Source organism: Nannobrachium achirus (genome assembly GCF_963921795.1).
Source record: "Nannobrachium achirus genome assembly, chromosome: 24".
In the NCBI taxonomy this organism is placed as follows: Eukaryota; Metazoa; Chordata; class Actinopteri; order Myctophiformes; family Myctophidae; genus Nannobrachium; species Nannobrachium achirus.
In genome coordinates, this window is record NC_137831.1 from 20,300,270 (window position 1) to 20,313,401 (window position 13,132).

Sequence of the window (13,132 nt, forward strand, 5' to 3'; positions counted from 1 at the left end):
ACGCACGTTGGGCGTGCACGCGAAGTGAAGCTCCTCAATGTTAAGTCAATGGAGAGGCCCATAAAGAAACTTCATTTAAACAAAATAGCCATTTTGAGACATTTTGCAGCAGATCTAAATGTAAACAAGGCACAAGGCAGGGCGCAGCCATCTTCATCTTCTTGTCGCACACTGTCATGTGACTAGATGACGTAATCGTTGCCGTCAAGTGATAATCCAAAAAAACAAAAACAACCCCCTTCCGGCCCTTCAAAATAATAGCGGCGGCCGACGGAGGAAACGACGTGGCGCCGAGGCACCAAGCAACCTTCAGATTAAGAGGCAGTAGATGTGTTAATATCAAGGACCTCCAAATTAATATGTATTTGGCTGCCAGAAACCCCTTTTAACTACTTTTGCTGGGGACCCCCTGGACCCCAACAGGGGTTTTCTCTTTTTGAGAACCACAAAAAAAACGACACACACAGGTTCAGAGCTTGGCAATGCAGGTTTGAGTCCCCCGCTGAAGTGTCCTTGAAGTGACCTCGTGTGCTGTACAGGGATTCCAATGCACTCAGGATAATGAGCTTCTATGCATTATGGTTATTATATTCAGTTAAGTGTTCATCAATGTATTGCTTTCTTCTTTATTCATTTTTTTGTTGTGCTTAATTGTGCTCTATCTGTGGGAAAAGTGTTCCATTTTCTTTACATATTTATTGAGGCAATCGTTAATTTAGCAGCTATTAGCATTAACCATATGAAGCCTGGCGTCCCTATTCTCGCGGAACATTCAGTGAAAATAGCTGGCCTACGATCTCACAACAACGCGTTGTAATGTGGCACGTTATGAGCTTGTAGCACTGTCATTTTGGTGTAGAGGGGAAGAAAACGAGGTCACTAAAGTATAAAGGGTCGACCCATTAAAACCGCGAAAGCATCGGTGTCATTTTAGATTTTTTGCGTTGGCTATTCAAAAATAGCAGATGTACAAGCTCACAACGCGTCACTTCGTGCCGCCCTGCAAGCTTTTACATCTGCTTTTACGTTTTTGAAAGATCTTGATAGTGCTTCTTGAAAGTGGATTCTCAAAGTGGATTCTCAAAGTGGATTTTAGGGACTCTCTGTGTTCTTTTATGGGGGTGTAAATTGACCCTTACAAGTCTGTAACTTTGACAGTGTACAAATGGACCCCGTTTCCATTTCTACACTGTCAAAGTTAAAGAGGAATAACACTCATTTTCAACTTTGAACTATGTCATTAATATACCTCAGAGTTATTGTGTGGAAATAAGAAAAAAGTATGTATATGTATTATACTGATATGGTTTGTGTGAACCTGCTCATCTGTGCATTTCTAAACCAAATTACTTCAATTACTTGACTAGTAGTAACTGTTGAATGGAAAGCAACGTTTATTTGCCATTATGCTGTTTTATTTTGAAAGTATTGGCATTGGATTTGGAAGTAGCCTGGTTCCAGCCCATAGTCCCCGCCCACTCTCAGAGTGGACTGTTTCTCTGGTCTGGTGTTGAGTAAATGTATCGGCAGTTTCCCGTTCCGAAATTGTGGCTTCTGCCGCTTCTCCAATGAGCGCAGGGGGTGGGGGTGGGTCTAACGAATATCCAATCCGCGCAGCAGTTGAAACGATTACATTTCAGGAAGTTCACACACCAGGCAGGCAGGCACACACACACACACACACACACACACACACACACACACACACACACACACACACACACACACACACACACACACTCACGCGCTGATTTCAGCAAGATGTTAATGTTGATTACATGTTTCTGGTCGCAGTTCTGTGTGGAAGCAGTCACGAGTTGCGATCACCGTGCATCTCGATCACTCAAGTGTGGCCGCGCGCGGGCACGCTCGCACAAAAGTCCCTCCCCCAGAAATCGTTCAGACGGGGCACAATGTCAGACTCAAGCGTCAGCTGAGTCAGGCTACATTGGAACTGTAGTCATGGGAAGGGGGTACTTGGCTTTCGGAAATCAGTTTAAGGGGGTACTGCAGCCAAAAAAGATTGAGAACCACTTCTCTAAGGTATATTAATGTTGAAAATGAGTGATATTCCCCTTCAAGGGGAGACCTTCAAATTTCAAAGTTTGAGAACCACTTCTTAAGCAGGCATTCGTAGAACCGGCCTGAGTTTTTAACCCATTCAGAACGGGTACACATTATTGTGTATCATTATTTTATGCTTTAACTATTGAAAAATAGCAGATATACAAGCTCACAGCCACGCTGCGAGCTTGTAGATCTGCTATTTTTTTTAAATCGTGAAAATTAGAATTTTGACCCTATTAGTGTCTTTTGAATCCTTCTAAGATTTTTTGAAAAACCTGTGTTTCTATGTCAGCAATCTGGCCAGCCATCGTCAAAGAAAAGGTCCTTTTCACTTAACTGGAGCTCAGTTAGTCTGTTCTTGAGAGACTACTATGTCAGTGGTTCTCAAACCTTTTCATGTGAAGGACCCCCAAAATGATATGTATTTGTCCACGGACCCCCATCTAAAAATATTTAGTTCCAGGGACCACCCAGAAGCAAAATTTACATATTTACATATATTCAAAGATTTGCACACATTTTCACGACTTTTTCAAAAAATAGCAGATCTACAAGCTTGCAGCGCGGCACTCGGTGCCGCGCTGTGAGCTTGTATATCTGCTATTTTTCACTGGTTAAAGCATTCAATAATTCTAGGCCTATTAATGGATATCAAGCTTTGTCTTGTGTTTTGAACAGGATGAAGGCAGCGGCCTCAGCACTCACCGTCTGGCTCTGACCATGCTCATTAAGATCGTCAAGTCTCTGGGCTGTGCTTACGGCTGCGGAGAGGGACACCGCGGCCTGTCCGGAGACCGCCTCAGGATGCAGGTCAGATATCCGTCTTCTCTCCCTCTCCCACCCTCGACCTAGCCTAGTAAACGACCTAGCCTAGTAAACGACCAACTTCCGTTCAATGAAATGGTTTCTGGAAGAGGGGCGGGTACGAGGCTACCCTCGACTAGGGATGGGACGATAAGCCATATTATCGTTTATCGGGATAAAAAACACCCGCGATAATTGTATCGTGGATATTTAATTTATCGCGATATCGTCCTCCGTCATGCACCGGGATCAATTCACCTTTTATTTGCCGAGCTGCATATCTGGTACCATTTACCCTCTATTGGTAAAACGTACTTATTATACATACTTGATACAGTCTTTTTTTCACTCTCTATCGAATGTCTTTGCCAAAAAAATAGCCGATCTACAAGCTCACAACGCGACGTGTTGTGAGCTTGACGTGTTGTGAGCTTAACCCTAACCCTAACCCAGAGGGGGAGTTGTATTTCGTCCCTCCTCGTATCCGGACGGGTTTGTGTGGGTATGTGTGGTTCCATTTGGACAGTGTTACTTCTTCGTGCCCTCGTGGGAAGCTAAAACTTTCACGAAGCCGAATTGAAGCCTGAAAATCTATCAGCATTGGGCCTGTTTTTTTTATAGCAGTATAACAGTTATTTTTGGACAATGTCGATGTTTCCATAATGTGTGTCACCAGGGGCGTCACACCAAATTCTGGGCCCTGGTTACAAGGATTCACTGCGGGCCCCCTGTGCTTTAAAGGAGTAGTTCACCCCCAAAATGACTTTTTTTTCTATAGATTACTCATGCCATGGAGAGTAGAGTTCAATAATATTTTTGGGTTTTTGTCGCATTCCTAAGACAAAATTTTTATTTGAGTAAATTTACCCCCATTGATTCCGGATGGTGACCCGTTTCGAAACGGGTCACCATCCGAAACGAATGGGGGTAAATTTATTGTTATCACATTTTTGTCTTAGGAATGCGACAAAAACCAAAAAATATTATTGAACTCTACTCTCCATGGCATGAGTAATCAATAGAAAAAAAGTCATTTTGGGGGTGAACTACTCCTTTAACTATTGAAAAATAGCAGATATACAAGCTCGCAGTGCGGCACTCGGTGATTTGAAAAATCATGAAAATCTTTTTTGAAAAACCTATGTTTTTTCTATGTCAGTGGAGCTCAAACCTTTTCATGTGAAGGACCCCCAAAATGGTATGTATTTGGCCACGGAACCCCATCTCAAAATATTTCGTTCCAGGGACCCCCCCAGAAGCAAAATTTGAGTTACAAATGTTCGCTTAAAAAACACGTATTCAAAGATTTGCACACATTTTTACGACTTTTCAAAAATAGCAGATCTACAAGCTCGCAGCGCGGCACTCGGTGCCGCGCTGTGAGCTTGTATATCTGCTATTTTTCAATAGCTAAAGTATAAAATAATTATGGCCCCTCCACCACCTTGGGCCCTAGTAAATCAGTCCCACTTTCCTACCCCTTGTGACGCCCCTGTGTGTCACACTGAGTCAGGGAGGAAGATTTCACTCTTCAGCAACTGATATCCTCAGAGGATTGCAGAGCACAATAAATCAATAGGTAGTATGACAAAATACAGGTGTTAGGTTGCACTGTTTTCTCAAAGATGTGTTTAGACTTTCGCATGTTGCTCCAAAATCATTAAATAGTTTCTGAACTTATCTGAATAATGTATTCTAAATTATCTGTACATTATTATGCTCTTATATATAATGTGGTCATTGCGTAAACATTCTACTGTATTCAATGGGTCGCCACTTTTGGTGTGGCAACGGGTTACCGCATTACTGGTCTTGTTTACATTAATTTGTCGCACGTGTGCGACATGAGTGGGAGAAATATGTGAAAAAGGTGTTCACTTCCGGCAGGAAGCGTGAAAATTTGCACCTATGGGTATTTTTGTGCGCTGAATTCAAAAATTGACGGTCCCAAGCACTTTTCTCAAATTCACTTTTCTCTAATTCACTTACCATAGGGTTAGGGTTACGAAAAAAAGACCCCCCAAAAATCTTCTTTAAGTAGCATGTGAGGGGTCTATCTAGGGGGTTTTCATGATTCTGAATCCATTCCAAGCATTCGTTTTGCACAAAAACATTCCTTGGGCAAGAAATGGACCCCACAAAACTATGGTTTAGTGATGAGTCATCACTTTTCACAGTTGTGTAGGGTCCATTTTTAGCCCAAGGAATGTTTTTCGTGCAAAACAAATGCTTGCAATGGATTCAGAATCATGAAAACCCCCTAGATAGACCCCGCACATGCTATTTAAAGAAGATTTTTGGGTGGTAAGTGAATTAGAGCCACCAGATCCCATGGGAAAAGTGCTTGGGACCGTCAATTTTTGAACAAAAATACCCCTAGGTGCAAATTTTCACGCTTTCTGCCGGAAGTGAACACATTAGCCTATTTTTGTTACATATTTCTCCCACCGAGAGGTTGCCCTTTATTAATTAACTAATTAACGAATGGATTTATCGGTGAAAGGAGAAGATCAATGTCATGCTAAAGCTAAGGAGGGTTTTATTCAATGGGCTGAACCCAGTTTTCAACTTTATCTGCCCATTCCTTTTAAGAAACAAACACCAAGTAACTCCCTCACTGACCTCATGTGACATGCTGTAACTTAAAGGAGTCATCCAGACCAAAACACATATAGGGAAACCGACCCCTCCCTCCCCTCCCTTTCTAGCCTCTCCTCTCCCTGCTCTGGTGCAGAGCAGAAGCCGTTTGACAAGTAAGGGTGCCTGTGAGGTCAAAACAGCGGTTTGGTTGGTCTAAGGACGTTGTGTAAACACAATCCAATAAAAAAATACTAACTTTGAAGCTGAAGAAATAACCGCACTAGTATAAAGTCTATCTACTCTGTTAGTTATGAGAGGGCCCGCAAAATCTGGCAACAGGGGCAGCCGAAATCTAGCAACAGGGGCAGCTATGAAAAAAATCGACTAAAGCAGGTATAAAGGGGTATGATAAAAGACAGATTTAACCCTATATGTGTTTTGGTCTGGATGACTCCTTTAACTGAAGCCACTGCCTCTGTCCCCCGCAGGCCCAGAACTGCCTGACCAACCTGTACAAGTTGGACAAGGTGCAGTTCAGACAGACCATGAGGGAGTACGTCAACAAGGACTCCCTCAACAACATTGTGGACTTCCTCCACGCTCTTCTGGGCTTCTGTATGGAGCCCATCACCGACAGTAAGTCTGCAATAATGTCTCCCCCTGGCCAGCCGGGGCGCCTGATGGAGGGGAAAGGAACTGGTTGGAATAACGTGTTCCTTCCACGTGCTACGCCCATCCCAGGGAAATCCCCCCTGTCAGGTGAAAAGAAACAACTTGGACTACTCATGCATTGAAGGAAGCATGAGGTTTGTCCGTTGCCTCCCCAGGCGCGGCAGAGGGAGAGCAGAGCCCAGGATTACATAGGCAATTGGCACTGGGTGAAAATGGGTTACAAAATCGTGGGATAAAAATTTAAAAGAAGTAAGTCTGCAGTGTGTGTGTGTGTGTGTGTGTGTGTGTGTGTGTGTGTGTGTGTGTGTGTGTGTGTGTGTGTGTGTGTGTGTGTGTGTGTGTGTGTGTGTGTGTGTGTGTGTGTGTGTGTGTGTACATGCGCACGTGCGTGGCACACACACACGCACAGGCACAGGCACACACACACACACACACACACACACACACACACACACACACATGCACGCGTACATAATATGCATACACATGCATAGCAGATGTGATACAAAATACAGATGCCCGTGCTCTATACTATTCTATATATATATATATATATATATATATATTATATATATATATATATATATATTCTGCACATATATATAGTATTGCTTTTCTCTGGTATTTTGTACACTACAAGGTAAAAGCTTTGAAAGACATTCTTGTTCCTCCTCCACCCCCTTCGGGCCACCGAGTTGAACGGTGCGCCCACTGTCTCACCACCCTCGCACTTTGACCACATTCCAGCTTTCTCAGTTCAATATATCTGTTCCCAGTACCCTGCCCTCTACGCTGTCCTCTGTCCCTCTATATCAGTGGTTCTCAACCTTTTTAGGCCGTGACCTCCAAAATAATCATATTCTAACTGGGGACCCCCCTGACCCTGACGAGCACTAAGAGTTGAGGCATTAGATTTTTATAACACAGTTCTTTGCGAGGCGTTGTGAGAATGTAGATCTGCTATTTTCACAATAGAGTTGCGAGGCGTTGTGAGCATGTAGATCGGCTATTTTCACAATTCCTGCCTCTAATATTTGACAATATGGCCCAAGTTTAATTTGTCAATTTAGAGGTATTAGAAAGTCCTTCAAAATTCACTTTAGAAATGTGCAGATTGATTGATTGATTGAAGACTTTATTAGAAGTTTGCATAGGAAAAGGTACAGTTCACTGGTACAAGGTCTACTAAAAGGAGACCCTAGAAAAGACTAAGCTTATTTCCATAGGAAACCATTGAAGTATCTCATATAACACTGAATGACTTACGGATAGAACACAGTACTATGCAGTAGATAAAAGGGAAACATTAAGATATAAACATACAGTAGGTAAATACAAAGATACCCTCTATACACTTGAACTTTGTGGTTTTTTGTTAACTGTTGAGTGAGAAAACAATGTTGCACATTAAGCTAATCATCTGGAGACCCCCCCCAAAATAATTTGGAGATCCCCCCCTGGGGGTCCCGACCCACAGGTTGAGAACCACTGCTCTATATGCCGTGTCCCTCTGTCCTTGGACGCTGTGTCGCTCTCTCCTTCGTAATCCTCTTCCCATATCCTCCCTTCCTCCCTCCATCCACCTCGACGATCCTCTTCCTTTTTGTCCTTGCACACTCATCCGTTGTGTACACTTGCCAATCCCCAAGCTTTTCGGGCATTTTTCACATTTCCCCGAACCCCGATCGACGACTCCATCGCCAAGCTCGTCTTGTACATGCCGATTCAGCCTTTGCTCTGCCAATTACGACAATGGCAACATCCGTCAACCGACAAATATCCACTTGGCAAGTTACCGAACCGATGAGTGTTTTGTTTGAGAAAGTGCACCAGACCCCCCCCCCCTGTTCAGTTTCTGTGTAAGTGTGTGTGTGTGTGTGTGTGTGTGTGTGTGTGTGTGTGTGTGTGTGTGCGCGCGCGTGCGCGTGTGCGTGCGTGCGTTTGTGCAGGGGCGTCACAATTGGGGCGGAAAGTGGGACTGAGTTACTAGGGCCCAAGGTTGAGGGACCTTAATTATTTTATACTTTAGCAATTGAAAAATAGCAGATATCAAGCTCACAGTGCGGCACCGAGTGCCACACTGGCACGGCACGCTATTATTGAAAAGTCGTGAAAATGTGTGCAAATCTTTGAATATATTTATTCTTTAAGCTAACATTAATTTGTAACTCAAATCTTGCTTCTCGGGGTCCCTGGAACTAAATATTTTGAGATTGGGTCTGTGGCCAAATACATATCATTTTGGGGGTCCTTCACACGAAAAAGTTTGAGCACCACCGACATAGAAACATAGGTTTTTCATAAAACCTTACAAGGATTTGAAATATATATAAAGACTTTAAAGATCTTTCAAAAATAGCAGATCTACCAGCTCGCAGCGTGGCATTCTGTGCCGTGCTGTGAACTTGTATATCTGCTATTTTTCAACAGTTAAAGCACACAAAAATGCGTAACGATGCGTTCCCGGTCTAAACGGGTTAAACCCCCTCCCCCTATGAGAAACATTCATGGGGGGCCCGCAGTGAATCCTTGTACCCAGGGCCCAGAATTTTGTGCGACGCCCCTGTGTGTGTGTGTATGTCTGTTTTCAAGTTCACCTCTCGGAGGTGGGGGGTGCCGCGTCCTTTCTGAACTCTTCTCCAAGTACATGTCTGTGCCGGCCTGATGTCAACTTGTGCCCCGCCTCTTTTCTCTTGCAGAGTACGGCAGTGCAGGTGAGAGATCCAGGAGGAAAAAAAGAGACATCGGTAGATACCCATAATAACAACAATAACAATATATATACCAATAATTATAATCAATAGTAGTGATAAGTTACTATTCCTCACCTGCTCCAGTAAAGATCATTCCCAAGGCACTGCTACCATTTCTGCAACGCTCACTGTGAAAACAGTCATAATCACCACGCAGCAACCGTTTCACACCTGTAGCGTATGGTTGCATTTGGGCTTTAGCTATTGCTTATCAGCCTTACCTATACCTACCTATGGCATAATAAGGTACCTTAAGTACCTTATTATCTTCTTTAACACAGGACCTTATCTCTTATTTGGACTATAAGGGACTAGTTCCCCCTCAAGCTTTTTTATTTTTTTTTAATGGCAGGCCTTAGTCACTTGCATGTATACCTTACTCCCTTACCCAGAATGCTCTGTTTGGTTTGTTGTTGCTTTATTTACCCCCCTCCCCACATACGCTTTTATGATTTTGTGCCTCTGAAACCCCCCCTCCCCCCCTCCCTCACCCGTTGTTTTTGGGCTGAGTGTTTTCTGTTTGAGTCACAAAAAGCCGTCAGTAATGTTCTCATATCAACACTTACTGACTAGACAACCCCCCCAGCCCCACCCCACTCCCACTCCCACCTGTTCCTGTGTGACCTGTGCTTTCTTCCTCCCCACGTCGCTTCAACCAGACAAGGCTGGATTCGGGAACAACTTCACCACGGGGGACAACAAGTCGGTGGCCCAGAACATGGAGGCGGTGGTGGTGGGCTGCATGTTCAAGTCCCTGATCACCCGCTGTGCCTCCACCACCCACGAGCTGCACAGCTCGGAGAACCTGGTGGGTGACGCGCGCGTGCGCGCGTGTGTGTGTATGTGTGTGTGTGCGGGCAGGGGTATCGCACCAAATTCTGGGCCCTGGGTGCTTTAACTATTGAAAAATAGCAGTTATACAAGCTCATTGCTATTTTTCAATAGCTAAAGTATAAAATAATTAATGTCCCTCCAACTTGAGCCCTGGTAACTCATAACTATTTTGGGGGTCACGGCCTGAAAAGGTTGAGAACCACTGGCATACACTTCCTGTCTTTGGGCATCGCGCATAGGAGTAAGCGACTTGTTATTGAGATGAATTATTGTTATATAGTCCTGGAAATATACCATTTAATTTTGGAAATTAAATGGGTGGGAACCCTGTTTGGATATCATGTCCAGAACACTGCTGGCTGACGACAGGGCGATTGAACCGATCAACTGTGGCTGTGCCCAAACACTGTCATCTGTGTTATTTGCGCAAATGTACAAACATTTTCTACACTCTGAGTTACACAGACCCGTATGGGTCCCTTACTCCCTTTTGGACCGGTGGTGGTAAACAGTGGCCGAGCTGGAATAATAGTTCATGTTTCCTCCTTTTTTTTGATTGGTTGGTTAAAAAAAAGGAACAATGGCGTTGATTATCGCTGCTCCTCTCCAAATGTTGAACTATAGTATTTTCTACGCTCGTAGAGATAATGTACCATAGAATTGCAGGGCATAAAGGAACTGGCAGCTAAAGAAATGCTTTCTGTTCCCCCTCTCTTTCTCTCCGTCTTTCCCCTCTCTCCTTCTTAACCCATTTAGGCCTAGGATTATTGACTACTTCAACCATTGAAAAATAGCAGATATACAAGCTCACAGCGCGGCACCGAGTGCCGCGCTGCGAGCTTGTAGATCTGCTATTTTTGAAAAATCATGATTTTTCTTTGCAAGTCTTTGAATATATCTATTTAAAAGCGAACATTTGTAACTCAAATATTTGCTTCTGGGGGGTCCCTGGAACAACATATTTTGAGATGGGGGTCCGTGGCTAAATACCTGTAATTTTGGGGGTCCTTGACATGAAAAAGTTTGAGAACCACTGATTTAGAGGAAGGATTTAGTAGTCGGGTCAAAGATCGGGTCAAAGATATTCATAGACTTGCACACATTTTCACGATTTTTCAAAAATAGCAGATCTACAAGCTCGCAGCGCGGCACTCGGTGCCGCGCTGTGGTTAAAATCTAACGCGACTCGGGCGCGTTCCAGGTATTTGAGTTAATCTCCTCCGTTCCTTTTTCTTACTCCTGCTTTCTCTCTATTATTTTCTCCTTTTCTCTGCAACAGCCACCTCTCCGCCTCTCTCTGTCTCCCTGCCTCCTCTGCCTTGCATTCTCTCTCTCTCTGTCTCTCCATGTCTCTGCCCATTGATCTGTTTGTCTAAATATCCAGTCAGCGATGCTCCTTACAGAAGCCTTCCCATTAGGTTTGAGCAATCACATTACTGTTAAATGTAATGCAGGGAGTCATGGTTTAATTATTGATGCCTCATTTTGTACCACTGTAGAGCTATTAAATCACTCACGACTCCTTTGTTGTGGATTAGTAATGCACAAGGCAAATTGAACACGAGACATCATTGTCCTTAATCACACTTGGCATGGGATTATTCTTGCGAATTTTCCTGACTCCAAACCCAATACATTTAGTAGTTGTTCATTCTTAGTTCTTAATTCTTCAATTCAATGATGGACAAGAAAATTGATGGTTATTTATTTAGCATACCCATTAATCTTCGATGATGAATCATTTTTATTAAATAAAAATAATTATTATTAACACAATGGGAGCCAAGGTTTCTAACATTTCTAGCTGTTGCTGGTGCCGCCGTTCACTTACGCTTTATTTTGAAGAGCCTCGGAAGCTTTGTGCGTGTGCACGTGAGTGTCCGCTGACGATTGAGGAAGATAATCCATTTGTTTACAAACGCTCGCGAAACTAAAATCCAAACCGGGGCCGACCATCGCGGTAAAGTTTCGCCGTGAAAAGAAGCAGATCTCTGCTTCCCTGGCGTTCTTTGCACCTTATTCATAGATAAAGCTGTTTTTATGTTTCAGCATAGAATGGGAGTCTATGCAGAATAGACGCTCCATTTTGGTTCTGTGCGAGTCACGCTATGACGTATGGACCAGGGTCTTTCACAGGGCACACAGGATGCATGCAGCTGCACGCTGCAAAGTTAACCCTTTGCCTCGTCTCTCAACGAGACAACTGATTTTTGGCACAGCGACCTCCAGTGGCCTTGTCTTGTTACCGAACAAGTTTGGCCCTGTGGGTGTTAATATTGTAATTAATAGAATAATCAAGGCCCCAACTCTCTCTCTTCATGTCTTTCTTCACTGTAGTCTATCAGTAAAAGCAGAAAAATACCCAAAAATAATATTCTTGGGTTATTATGTGAAAAGCTAAAAGAACTAGAAATATTGTTCCTACGAAACAGTGTGGGATCGCATGGAACACCATGTATGGGCACAAAGATCTACCCAACGGGTAGATCTAATTATTATTATTATTATTTTTTTTAATAGAATGTATATATAATTCCTTTTTCTGACATTGGAATTCAATGAGGGAAAGGTACATTTGCAATTCAATGGGGAAGTGGAGTTCAATGGGAGAGTGATACTAGCTCCAGCTTCACATGACAGTTACCCACCTGCAGAATATAGTCACAGCAACCACACCTGCCATTTCCAATTACATTTTTGAAGCGGTGAAAGCCGCTTCCAAGGAGTGGCTTTGTGTGTCCCATGTCCATATATGGTCATTTCAGTCCAGAATGAACAGGTTTTATTTAAGTGTCCCATATCCATATATGGTCATTTCAGTCCAGAATGAACAGGTTTTATCAAAAACAAAATGTGTGTCATCTCATGTCCATATATGGTCATTTCAGTCCAGAATGAACAGGTTTTATCTCTCCCGTACATCCAGAATATGTGTGTAGTGTCCGTCCCGGCCTGATGATTGGATACTTTGAGGATTGGTCAAGCTTCACATGACAATTCGGCCCTCCAGATAAAAACATTCATTCATTCATTCAGAATAAAGAATGTATCTATGTGTTCCAGAGTTCATAACTCTGGAACACATAGAATAAAAGTTCACCGCTTCACTTCGAACCGAGGTTTGGTTTTCTCCAACACTTAGATGTTGTTCCATTGGGCCGGAGGGGAGTACGGCAATCTTATTCGGAAATGTTTAAAGCATTTGGCGGCGACCCCTCCAAATTATTTGACATTCCCTCAAATTGGTGGGGTGATCAGACTCTGATCACCCCACCAATTTGGCAGGGGGGACGGACATAAAGGGCGATGTCTCTTGTTTTATTTTTATTTTTTTGAGCGGTGCAAACCGCTCCTATATTTCACTTTTTTGCGTGTTTAGCTAAAACATTTTAGCATGGAACGATTCATTCATTCATCATCGA

General features: G+C 43.3%; 1 protein-coding gene across 1 annotated transcript in view; it reads left to right on the forward strand.

Moving 5' to 3' along the window:
* Positions 1–13,132, forward strand: part of unc80 (unc-80 homolog (C. elegans)) — a gene marked incomplete at its 3' end in the record, with an annotated part of 166,179 nt that overhangs the window by 46,452 nt on the left and 106,595 nt on the right. The window contains exons 14-17 of the mRNA XM_080720767.1: positions 2,746–2,877; positions 5,940–6,087; positions 8,823–8,870; positions 9,536–9,684. Coding sequence (XP_080576893.1) covers positions 2,746–2,877; positions 5,940–6,087; positions 8,823–8,870; positions 9,536–9,684 — 477 coding nt within the window. The remainder of the gene's footprint in view (positions 1–2,745; positions 2,878–5,939; positions 6,088–8,822; positions 8,871–9,535; positions 9,685–13,132) is intronic.